This window comes from Copadichromis virginalis, linkage group LG22, assembly GCF_057382275.1.
Source record: "Copadichromis virginalis isolate Kocher_CV1m ecotype Utaka linkage group LG22, C_Virginalis_male_GT1.1, whole genome shotgun sequence".
Lineage (NCBI taxonomy): Eukaryota > Metazoa > Chordata > Actinopteri > Cichliformes > Cichlidae > Copadichromis > Copadichromis virginalis.
Genome location: NC_140638.1, coordinates 2,783,517 through 2,796,447, shown reverse-complemented (window position 1 = coordinate 2,796,447; position 12,931 = coordinate 2,783,517). Strand labels below are relative to the sequence as shown.

At 41.3% G+C, this 12,931-nt stretch overlaps 1 protein-coding gene across 1 annotated transcript in view; it reads right to left on the bottom strand.

The window, feature by feature from the left end:
• LOC146682385 (venom phosphodiesterase CdcPDE) overlaps positions 1 to 12,931 on the bottom strand; it is a 41,556-nt gene that overhangs the window by 15,482 nt on the left and 13,143 nt on the right. Inside the window, exons 10-20 of the mRNA XM_085445324.1 lie at positions 12,820 to 12,885; positions 12,635 to 12,707; positions 11,110 to 11,218; positions 10,490 to 10,612; positions 9,697 to 9,728; positions 8,198 to 8,325; positions 7,744 to 7,813; positions 7,572 to 7,659; positions 5,424 to 5,596; positions 1,852 to 1,897; positions 1,260 to 1,414 (exon numbers count right to left, since the gene is read on the bottom strand). Coding sequence (XP_085301450.1) covers positions 1,260 to 1,414; positions 1,852 to 1,897; positions 5,424 to 5,596; positions 7,572 to 7,659; positions 7,744 to 7,813; positions 8,198 to 8,325; positions 9,697 to 9,728; positions 10,490 to 10,612; positions 11,110 to 11,218; positions 12,635 to 12,707; positions 12,820 to 12,885 — 1,063 coding nt within the window. The remainder of the gene's footprint in view (positions 1 to 1,259; positions 1,415 to 1,851; positions 1,898 to 5,423; positions 5,597 to 7,571; positions 7,660 to 7,743; positions 7,814 to 8,197; positions 8,326 to 9,696; positions 9,729 to 10,489; positions 10,613 to 11,109; positions 11,219 to 12,634; positions 12,708 to 12,819; positions 12,886 to 12,931) is intronic.

The following is a 12,931-nucleotide window of genomic DNA, read 5'->3' as shown; positions in this document are numbered from 1 at the left end:
CTAATTTAGCCATTAAACTCAGCTGTGTTGGCTCAAGGACACATCTAAAACCTGCAGGACACCGGCTCTCGAGGCCTGGAGTTCCCCACCCCTGAACTAGGGAAAGCATTATGTCAATTAGATGTCTCCACAAAGATACGAAAACACAGTGTGTGTGTGTATGTGTCAAACTGGACTGTGGTAGGAAGAAATCCAACGCTTCATGTTTGAACAGTCCGAGTGGAAGATCATTAGCCAAACTTCATCCACGCTGCATTTCTACTGTTGTTTAAATCATCACTTTTAAGGTGACAAAATCTGTGCATCATTATCATTAAAATAATGAAACATTTCTCTCTGTTATTAGATCACTTTTTAATTTTCTGTTTGCATCATACATCATGTATCGTTTATATAGTGTATAATGTTGTAGCTGTCTGTATTTCTAAGAGATGCCAAAGAGGCACCTCTGCATCTGTTATTGGTTACAATTATGTAACTGCAGTGATATCATGTTTCTTGAATATTGCATTAGTTGACTTCATATTTTAAATCTTTATACACGTGTCTTTGCCCTTTTTGGTTTAAGGTAAGAAATATGCCCAAACAAAACAAGCAGTAACACTTAACAACGTGATTCACAGCTTATAACCTGATAGGTCAAGACTGTGATGATTATTGCCGCAACAACTAATAAATAACTACCCGCCAAATTATGTGTTGAGATGGTAAATACATAATTAAATTTGGATGTCTTTAGAGGACTACTAGTGTGCACTTAGCACTTGTTCATAACTAACTATTCAATAGTTCACACATTAAAATATTAAATATTTAGTTTAGGGCAGTTTCACATTTTAGAAACATCAGCTAAAATCTCATCCTAATCCTAAAATAATCACAATTATAAAATGGTGAGTGTATCCAGATTTTTATTCTATAAGAGTGAATAGTTGGAAACAATAATCAGACACATTTCCTCTAAACCCCCCCTTGGAATGAGTCGGAAATTTCAAATGCTGCAAGCTCCTCATATGTTCACACCATCCATGATTTATGTGGAAACTGCATAAATCTTATTCACTGTGAGTCAGTAATTCTTTTTTGTCATATAAGATTTTTCAAAGAGTGATGGAGTTTTATAGAGCTACTGATTATCTATGTGTCTTCACATTGAACTTTTATATCAATCTGAAGCCTAAACTTGTAATCAGATAACCACCCTCCTCCCCAAAAAACAACCCAAAACATTACATCTTATCACCAGTCAATGGACTTACAGGCTTGTCAATGGTGAAAGAGCTCCACAGGGGCATCAGGGCTTTGTGGCTATAGGCGCTGATGAATCCCTCCTGGTAGAGGATGCAATAACTTTGGTCAGGTTGCAGCATCCGGGGTCGACCAAAAAGCGCGTGCTTCTTTTCTGCAGCGGATGCTGAAAAAGAAATGAAGAATAATTGTCTTCATGATGTCTGCACCAGTAAGAGCATTTTCATTAAGACTGTGTTTTTATGCTTTTCCAGTCAGTTAGGGGTCAAATCAGAATTTAAATTAAAGAGCTTGGTAAGAAAAGCTCCTGGACTTCTTTAAGCCCTTTACATTTTCAAGAAACACCCAGTCCAGGAGCTTTTCTTACCAAGCTCCTTAGACTATGATGACCCGGGTGACCGAGAACCTTCACAGGCAGCATTGAGATGCAGGGGAATTTAACAAGGCAGAAAATGTGGAGGCATGCAAGTAAAACATGCCAATGTGATTAGTTTGATCAGATCTCCCTTTGAAGAAAATTGTCATGTAAATCAAAAATCCAGAAAAAAAAGATCTTAGTAGAGAAGAGAATCGTGGAGTCGGGAGCGAGTAGAAATGTCTCACCCTCCTCTGCACTCAGATTCAGTCGTTTGTTGATATCAGTTTCATCCTGAGGGAAGACAACATTTTCCTTTAGTCTAACCTGTAATGCTGCTACACTTTTTTCTACTTTGACATGATTGGAAGGTGAAACAAAGATTCAAAGATAGTAGTGGTAAAGGGATTGGTTCTTATATAATGTGTTCCTGCTCTGACCACTCAAAGCACTTTACACAATTTGTACATTCGCACGAGCACTTTTTTTCTACCCTGTTTCTAAGTGTTTCTAATATCTAAGGATATTTGCAGACTGGGCTCAGAGCACCAGCCTTCCAGTTGGTGACCTGCTCTACCATCTGAGCTACAGCTACCGCGAATATCAGTACACTGAGCCGCTGGCAGTTACAAATCGCAGCCCTTAGACATGGTTAATATCTTTGTGATGGACGTGTCGATCTGTTGATAAGCCAGGCTCCGATCTTTCGTCTTCAGCTTGTTCAGAATGCTGCAGCCCGACTCGTGACAGCCACATAAGTCTTTAAATGGATCAGCTCCTTCGTACTTCTCTGATCTTTTAACAAAAAATACTCCAAGTACAACGCCCAGGTCAGCTGATTAATTGCTTGTGGTTGTTCCGAGAAGCAGACTGAAACAGAGGAGAACGGACCTTTTGCTAAACTTTGGAGCAGTCTGCCTCTTCAAAGCAGGATCTCTCCAACACTTGACATTTTTAAATCCTGTCTGAAAACACATCTTTACTCTGTGACTAGAGCTGCCTTGCCACCCAAACTTGAAGAGCACGACTATGTTGTTATTGCTGGTTTCTTGTAAAACCCAAAGATTTTTCCACCATATGACTGCTGAGCTTCCATTTCTTACTTTTTCCAAACATTTGTCATACCTCTTTCAAAACAGTACCAGCTTTTAGTTGTGGTAAGCTATTATTTTTAAATATGCGCTGCAGATGCTTAGTCAGCAGCATTGAGGTTTCAGCTGGTGAGAGAGTCCAGCAAGACTTCTAGTTTGAGCGCTGATCCAGAAATCCTCCCTTTAGTCACAGCAGACGGTTATTTGAATCTCACCAACTAACTTGGTGGATGATTTGGCATTTGCACCTCAGAGGAAGTGAAACAGAATTTTACTTTCAGTGATTCAAGGTTTGGTTGTGGGAGCTTTCTATTTTCAACAAACCATGCAGACCAAATCAAGTACACTGGTGACTAGTTGGATATTGGTCATAGAAAACAGATTGAGGTTTTTTAAAAGAATAAATCACTTCCACCAAAACCACAATAACACATCAAAGATTGAATTCATGGTAACTTCATAGCATCTCAGAAACAAGACTTGTAGACTGCTGGCAGTAATCTAGACCTCGGACAGGATTCAGTGGTAGGCAAAATAGAAAATAGAAAAACAGATTTCCATTCAGATAAAAGTATTTCTAAAAGTTGGCCATATATCATGCTTTAGGGGCTGTGGTGCAGCAAGTTTGACTCTAATAATTTGTGAATAACAGATTTGAAATACAAGGAAATTGTAGATGCATCACAGTAGCCCTAAAAAGGCTGGTGGCTTCTACAACAGGATAATGCCTTTATATCCACCAAAGGTGAGAACCCATTCAGAACGTTTCTCCAGAAGTCTGGATGCTTTTTCTTGTGTTCCCCAACTGCATGAAAGTGCATTGCTAAAAAAGCAGACAGCTGCTCTGTGAACTATTATTGCTTTGACTGTTACCATGGAAGTTCACGCACATCTTCAACCTTTCCCTTTCTCTGTCTGTAGTCCCAGCCTGCTTCAAAATGGCCACCATCGTCCCTGTACCCAAATCCTCCACCATCTCCTCATTGAACGACTGGCGACCTGTAGCCCTGACCCCCATCGTAAGCAAATGCTTCGAGAAGCTGGTCAGGGACTTCATCTGCTCTGCACTACCCGACTCACTGGACCCTCTACAGTTCGCATACCGCCACAACAGGTCCACTGATGATGCCATAGCATTGACACTACACACTGCCCTGTCACACCTGGAGAAGAGAGACACGTATGTGAGAATGCTGTTTGTAGATTACAGCTCAGCATTCAATACCATCGTTCCCTCGAAGCTGGACAGGAAACTGCAGGATCTAGGACTGAGCAGCTCCCTCTGCAGCTGGATCCTTAGCTTCCTGTCTGACAGACGCCAAGTGGTCAGACTGGGCAGCATCACCTCATCCCCCATCACACTGAACACTGGTGCTCCACAGGGGTGTGTACTGAGCCCTCTCCTGTACTCACTCTACACCTACGACTGCACAGCCACTAACAGCTCCAACATCATTGTGAAGTTTGCGGACGACACTACAGTGGTGGGTCTTATCACCAACGGTGATGAGACGGCTTACAGGGAGGAGGTCAGCGCCCTGACCCACTGGTGTCAAGACAACCATCTCACCCTCAACGTCGCAAAGACAAAGGAGTTGATAGTGGACTTCCGGAGGTGCAGAGAAGTACACACCCCCATCACCATCAACGGCGCTGCTGTGGAGAGAGTGAGCAGCTTCCGGTTCCTTGGCGTACATCTGGCTGAGGATCTTACGTGGTCAGTACACACAAACAAAACAGTGAAGAAGGCGCAGCAGCACCTCTTCTTTCTCAGGAGACTGAAAAGATTCGGCATGAGCCCCCGCATCCTCAGGACCTTCTATCACTGTGCCATTGAGAGCATCCTCACTGGATGCATCACCACCTGGTATGGCAACAGCACCGCTTACAACCGTAAAGCTCTCCAGAGAGTAGTGCGGTGCTCTGAACAGATAATTGGAGGTGAGCTTCCCTCCCTCCAGGACATCTACAGGAAGCGGTGCCTGAGGAAAGCGGGGAGGATCATCAAGGACTCCAGTCACCCCAGCCATAAACTGTTCAGACTACTTCCATCAGGAAGGAGGTTCTGCAGCATCCGGTCCCGTATCAGCAGACTGAGAGACAGCTTCTTCCATCAGGCCATCAGACTGCTGAACACGTCATAGACACCTCAGCTTCACTACTGGAACTTCAACATTATGCACTCCACACTGTATATAAATGCCACTTGTTTTGCACATATTCAACTCTGTATATTTTTATATATTTTATTATTATTATTATTATTTTTTTTTTTTAACTATTTAATTTGTAAAAATGTGTATACACACACACACACACACACACACACACACACACACACACACACACACACACACACACACAGGAAAATATTTAGTATACACATCCAGAAATGCATACACTATTATATATTGTACATATATTTATTAGTTTCAGGTTGGCCATTCTTGTATTTTGCTCGTTTGTGTTGTTGTGTTTGCACATCTCTGTTGCTTGTGGGGCTCGCACACAAGAATTTCACTCGCATGTGCTGTGCCAGTGTGCCTGCACATGTGATGTGACAATAAAAGTGATTTGATTTGATTTGATTTGAGTTTGCTTTCATCCAGTCTTGAGCTGCAGTCTGTATTTCTTGTCATATTTTTGCTTTCCACAGACTTAATTCCCACAGAATAATAATGATCATATCATTTTATATATATGCTTTTGAGTGACAGTGATGTACCCACCACCTCACCACAGGAGCATCCCAGGTTGTCTTCAGGGTTTAGGCTGACCAGTGGACACTGAGCGGGCTCACTTTGTTCAGCGGGGTGCACTGGTGTGTAGTAGGGCTGCTGCAATACGTGATTCATGCTGCCGTGAGTTCCATTATTGCTGGAAGGAGAAACCTCGAGGACATCTGCATTAAACAAACATGAATTTATTTTTGTGCCCCTGATGACGGCTGTTTGTTGAGTACCAGATGTGTGCAATTAGTCAGTCTGTTCCCCTTGTCAGGGCAACAAATATTCAAATCTCAACAAAGCTGCTCTCACGTCATATTTACAGACAAGGCCACATGTTTTATTCCCACATGCATTGCTTAATCAATGGTGTTGTGAGGCGCTGTGGTTTAACCCAAACCACAATCTTTTCCTAACCCTAATAGTTTTAAAGGGTTAAACCTAACCTAACATCCAAACAGACTTATTATCCTGTCTCTCAGAAGCCAATATGCCTGCGGCCAAAGGATCAGTGTCTGCTGTGTAACCGTTAAATTACAAGCATCAACAATTGGCTGTTGTGCTACTGGATGTTAACTGGCACTAATTAATAACTCTTCACTTGATTGATGCTTTTAAAGATTCCATACGGGAGACTTTGAATATTACCAGAGCAGCAGACGTGTTGTCATTCAAATTCCTGTTGAATTACCATAATCATTATCTTTACTTATATCTTTAATTATAGGATTAAAGATACGATTTTCTTACAGTAACAAAAAAAAAAAAAAAATCACCAAAGAAACTAATACGCAAAAACCATAATACTGTGTGTTAACTGTGCTAAATCAGCTAAATTTAAGAATTCATAGCCCTGGATTTTGGAAGCATAAACTTCACATTCTTATAAGATGTACTGTAGTTCAAAATGCAGGAATGAATAACAGCAAGCTGAACAAGGTCCCAGTCTGCATGATCTTTTGTTCCCTGCACATTCAGGAGGGGGGATGACTGTCGTCTATGCTTATGAGCTGAATGACAATTTAGAGTACCCCGCATTCTTGGAGTCCCTGGGTGGTGAGCTTGATGGCGCCCCACCTGGGGGACCCTGTCCTCCTCCTGGGAGACTCAATGCTCATGTAGGCTCTGATAGTGAGACCTGCAGGGATGTGATTGGGAGCCTGCTAGATGTGAACCTGAGCAGTGTCCTGTTACTGGACTTCTGTGCAAACCACAGTTTGTCCACAACAAACCATGTTCAAACATAAGGGCGTCCATAAGCGCACGTGGCACCAGGACACCCTAGGCTGCAGGTCGATGATCGAGTTTGTAATTGTATCAACACATCTGTGGCCACTGATGATGCTCAGGTGAAGAGAGGGGCTGAGCTGTCAACTGATTACCACCTGGTGGCGTGTTGGATCAGGTGGTGGGGGATGATGCTCGACAGATCTGGCACACCTAAAAGTATGGTGATTAAAAGTTGTTGACTTAAACATCGTCGGGCGGTAGAAGGAATACTCCGTGGTGGAACCAGAGTCTGGAAACGAGCAAGACAACTCATGAGGTCACTGAGGCAGGTAAACAACTCGATGGTGGCAGAGCCCCTGGGGTGGATGAGGTTAACCCTGAGTTCCTGAAGGCTCTGGATGTTGTTGGGCTGTCTACAATGTTGCATGGAGATCAGCAGCGGTACCTTTTGAGTGGCAGAGTGTGCTCCAACTACAGGGGGATCACACTCCTTTGCCTCCCCGAGAAAGTCTATCCCAGGGTGCTGGAAAGGAGAGTCATCCATTAGCTGAACTTCAGGAAGAACGATGCGGTTTTTGTCCCAGTGACAGAACAGTAGACCAGCCACTATTATATAGATCATTATATCTCATATTATTATATAGAGAGTCCTATAACATTTTGTGGCACTGCAACAGCACTAAACGTTCTGTGTACAAAAATGGTTTGTCTACAAATTTCAGCTGATTTTACTCTTTGTGAAATCAGCTGAAACTCTTTTCAACTATTCAGGGTTTTGCTGGAGCCCAGATTGCTCTAATTTATTTATTTTTATTATTATTTATATGCAGTTGTTATGAGTGTCTTATGTTCAGCAGATTTTGAGTGGATACGGTCGAGTGGTGTACAGTGGTGATGATTTGCAGAGGGGAAAATACTCACCACACATTAGATTGTAAAGTTCAGTATTGGAGAAAGGCTCAATCTCTTTTTCCTTCTGAAACTTGGGGCCGTAACTGATAAACATGGCCTACAATAGAGATTAAGAAAGTGAGTGTTGTTACTGGGAAAATGTTTTTCCAATTTAGAAACACAGAACAGAGTAATAGCTTACATGCATGCTCTCAAAGTCATTGTCATAGCCGTGGTTACCACCAGAGCAGAATGTGAGAGAGCCTGGATCCCTATGAGGAAAGAAGAGTTTGCCAGTTGTAATCAATCACATAAGTTTCTGAATATAGACCTAAATGATTACTGAGTCCCATGAAGCGATAAAGGGGCAAAATTACACCCCACTAGAGTTTAGCTCAAGTGCCAGGATATTATGCCTTACAAGAGTGTACCAGAAACCTTTAGAGAGTATGACTTCATGCCCATTAAATGGGGAAAAGCATTTATACCCTTCTGGAAGAAATTAAACTGAGGGAAACTGTGTTTGACACACTATAAAAGTCTGAAACCCATAGAACAAGCACTTTGTTTCTGGCTAACATTATGAATCCCTGTACTCTAAAGCACATGGCTACAACCGTTACAGAGAATGTCTAAGACTGTAGCACCATAAATACCTCTCAAACAGCCATTTAGTGTCAACCAGGATGCTGACATCTTCAATGCGACGACTGTTGGCAAAGTGAAGGCGCTTTGGTAGGTTCGCCTTCAGGTACGGCTTGATTTTTTGGTCTGGCTTCTTACACTGAAATCATGAAAGACACTCATTCGTGATCCAATCCTGGAACATTTTTGTTGCATACAGACGTGGACAAACTTGTTGGTACCCTTCGGTCAATGAAAGAAAAACTAACAATGGTCACAGAAATAACTTTAATCTGACAAAAGTAATAATAAATGAGAATTCTATAAATCCTAACCAATGAAAGTCAGACATTGCTTTTCAACCAAGCTTCAAATGAATTATTTTTAAAAAATGCATGAAACAGGCCTGGACAAAAATGATGGTACACACAACATGAGACTTCTGCACCCCTCAGCAGGTATTTTGGACCAGTCATGTGCAAACTGCTCCAGCTGTTTCTGGTTTAAAGGGCACCTTTCCCAGACTGCATGTTTCAGCTCCTTCCAAAGATGCTCAATAGGATTGAGGTGAGGGCTCAGAGAAGGCCACTTTTAAATGGTCCAGTGTTTCCCTCTCAGCCATTCTTGGGTGTTTTAAGCTGTGTTTCGGGTCATTTTCCTGCGACTGAGACCAAGCTTTCTGACACTGGCCAGCACATTTCTCTCCAAAATCCCTTGATAGTCTTGAGACTTCATTGTACCTGCACAGATCCAAGACACCCTGTGCCAGATGCAGCAAAGCAGCCCCAGAACACAACCGAGCCTCCCCCGTGTTTCACAGTTGGGACAGTGTTCTTTTCTTGATATGCTTCATTTTCCGTCTGTGAACATGGAGCTGATGTGCCTTTGCAAAAAACCCCGCCCTCCCCCCACAAAAAAAACAAGAAAGAAATGACATAAAAATTATAACATGATTTGTTCACCATTGAGTGAAATAAGTATTGGCTTGCCTATAACCCAGCCAGAATTCTGGCTTCCATTAATTAACTGTGTCAATCACTTACAGCTACTTCAACTCTCAACTTGACTACAAATAACTACATATAACTCTCGACTTGTTATATGCAACACATTTCTCCAGGGAATCAGTTTCTTCCTTTCCAACATCATGTTTCTCACATCCTTTGACCAAAGATATGTCAAAGGATGTGAGGGACGAGATTGTAAGCCTGCACAAAAATGTAATGAATGGGCTCTAAGACCATTAAGAAAAGGTTTTGTGAGAGGGTAACAACACTTGGTGTTAAGTTTTAAGAAATGGAAGAAATATAAAATGACTATCAACGGATGGTGTCATATACTGTAAAACCTTAACCACGAAGATGAATCGTAGATGGGTGTTCCAGCACGACAGTGACCCAAAAATACCACCAAGGTAACAAAGAAGTGGGTCAAGAAAAAACTACCATAAAAAGGCAGTCCATTTCAGCAGGGATCAATAATTATTTTCCTCACAGTACATTTTGGTAAGAAATTAAAAAAAAATACTCACAGTCATATTAGCAACAAGTCCAGCAGAGTCCCCTGTTGAAAGGGAAACATTTATGTCATTGCTGAAAGTTCAAAGCCAAGGCACGGCAATTAAATCGTGTTTCGTTTAAAATTCAAATTTAAATGGCATGTTGAAGGAATTTTCCTGTGCGATATGTTTGTTAGTGAGATATCACAAATAGCTTTGTAATCGACAGATTTGTTCTTTTTCAGTCAGCATTGTGTCCCAACACAACTACAGAGTCTTAGAGAGACACAACTCGTCTGTGCAGGAGTGGAAACATATTGTATGATTCTTTATCCTTTTGGCATCGTTGCCTCTTTTTCAATGTCTGTCTTTTAGCAAAGCTCTGAGAGCATCTACATCTACAATGTTGTGTGATGCATTTTCAATAGAAACTAAAAATCAAGTCTTCTAAAAACAAGCATTTTATCAAGAGTAAATCAGATATGTTGGGTCAGCCATGGACAGGTGAAACTAACTGATAGACATCCAAGCCTTTTGTGTTTGATGCATCAGGCATCAAGCCTTTTTACAGCCTTACTGTCTCTGAAACAGCCATGCCCTGATGTTGTACTGATATGGCTGCAACCCAAGAACATTCAAGTATGACCAGGTTCAAACACAAAAGAGACCTAGGTAATCTCGCAGATTTCACATGCTTTAGGAACCATATAGTTGCTCACAACGTCAAAAAGCTGGTGAAACCTATCATCAACGACTCACCCCACCTCCTCATTCTTTGTGTGATCAAAGACAAGCAGCAGAGCACTTTGTTGTTGCATTTACTTACACAGTGCGTCTTTGCTCTTGGCTCTGATGCGTCCAATGGGACCCTCAGTTACCACATACATGCTGGTATCGCCCACGAGTTCCTTCATTGTTTCCTTTCTTTCACAGCTTGTTTCCTCCATACCTGCAGCAACATTCAGCTGTTACATTACAGCCTTAATTTCTTCAGTGGAACAAAAACTTTGGAATGCTTTATTCCTTATGTGGAATACTCATGAAGCATTATGATCCCGTTCTAGATGGTGGTAGTGTTACTGCATTATCAATGTCCAATTGCTGGAACGTGTGTTTGCTTTTATTTCCTATGTAGTGGTAAGATTCCAGTGAAGAGATTCCACAAAGATAAAGTAAGATCAAAGTGGATAAAGGCAGGTGAAGACGATGCCTTCTTACTTCCCAGTACTGTTTTAAATGCTCTGGTCTTTGTAGCCATGTTGGACTTTCCCAAAAATAAAATTTGCTTAAATCATTATAAAATTTATGAGGCAAGCCAAGGATTGTTGTAAAGCTACATGCATGGTAAAAAGAGAGCACATGTAAACATTTCTATTGACACTGATTTCTTTGAACACATGTGACAGACGTGTTTTCAGAGCCACATCACTCTGAGTGCTTTGTTACCATGGTCAGCCACAATAATGATGTTGAGACAGCGGTGTAGATTAATTTGCTTCAGTCCATTCATGAGCTGACCAATGATCTTATCCACACCCTGGAGTGATGTAATAATCTGGAGAAAGCAAATTAAATGTTCAAATAAATATGATGCAAATGATGTTGTTGTACTTTAAACCTGTCATGCAGGAATTATGACAACCTGTCTGAGAATTTTTATTCATCTTTAGGAATGAAAATAGGAATAAAAACGAGAAAATCCTGATTGAGGTTGTCATAATTCCTGCATGACAGGGTTAAATAACAATGAAGCACATCATACACCTATAGTAACATTAACCGGCCAGTGGGTGGCATGGTATGGAGTGACTCATCAGTGTCCAATGTAGTGGTTTATGTGCATGTGTGCCATCAACACTGACACAGGAAACAGCCTTTGAATAGCTGTAACTGTAGTGACCACTATGCCTGAAAAGGTTAAATTACTGAAAACAAAGTAATACGAGAGTGGAAGAGAAGTATCCATGACCGAGCAATGACGAACTTCGTTAGAAAAACGTAATTCAAATCTTGGCCATTGATGTGTTTTCCTTGTTTCTATTTCAAGCCGTCCTTCCAAGAGGAACACTATAAATTGCCTACTGTGTCGTTCCTTTTTCACTCATCGTTAATGAGTGAAAGCATGAATCACTTCTTCACATGTGAGTCTCGTGCTTTTCAGGCATTTCCCCATCACTCACTCAGCCAGTAAAGCTGGTTGATTCCCTTTTAAAATCTGCATGTTGATTTTATTTTGTCATTGAAACCAACCACGTCCACATCTAATGATTACAACTATTTGAAATGAAATTCAGGAGAACTCTGCTGAGCGTTATCTCCAGACCCAACACACAGTCCCTAAAAAATATGCTTTTTCTTTCATAATTTGTCTGCATGGCCAAATCCTATGACTGATCCACTAAATCCATATTTTTGATGCTATTGTCATCAGTTGTCTAGCCCGTTCCCAAAAGTCACCACATGGATGTATACGCGATCCATTAAGGTCTCCCAAAAGCCTGACTTGACAGATGCAATTTTAATTGTTTAATTAGAAGTGTCATAAATATTTATGGAGATTTATGAGCCTCGTCAGTGGACTTTAGAGTTTTGTTATTATGCTCACTTATCTGTGATCATTCACTGCAGGGTGTTTTACTGGTGTGGATAATGCACGAGTAGTTTCAACATGAGGATCTTGTTTCAGCACTGGGCCAGAGGGGCTACAACAGAATAACATCTGCACATCGCTCTCGCATTTCCAGCCAGTGCCAGAAAGGCGGCATAGGTCAGCTTTCTCTGTGCTACTTAAACATGTTACAATTATTCATTTAATCATTGTCCCATGGGCTTTATCAGAACTTCCGCAATATTTAGCAACGACAAACGTCAGTCACGAATATAACGAGCTTTTGTTTTGTTTCTTGAACCAAAAGAGCAGAGCAGCTCTCCCTTCATCTCTTTCTTATCTAAATGAGTCGAGTGACCTTACCCCTCCACTCACAGGACCGTAGCTGTGTCCAGATTTATCCGGCTCCTCCAGATACAGCGTAAAGAAATCCGGCCTGGCGGGAAAGAGTTGTTTTACTTGGAATCGAGTCAAAGCAAACATAGTTCACATTTATATTTTTTCATCTTCCTTTTGTGAAGTCTTTGTTTTGAAAAAAAACAAACAACCTTTTATTAGCCGGCAGCTGCAGCCACTTCAGCACAGTGAATACTCTTTCTTCAAACGGCACGGTACTAAAAGAATAAAAACAAATAGAAAGTAGAAGGTCAGTGTAAAAAT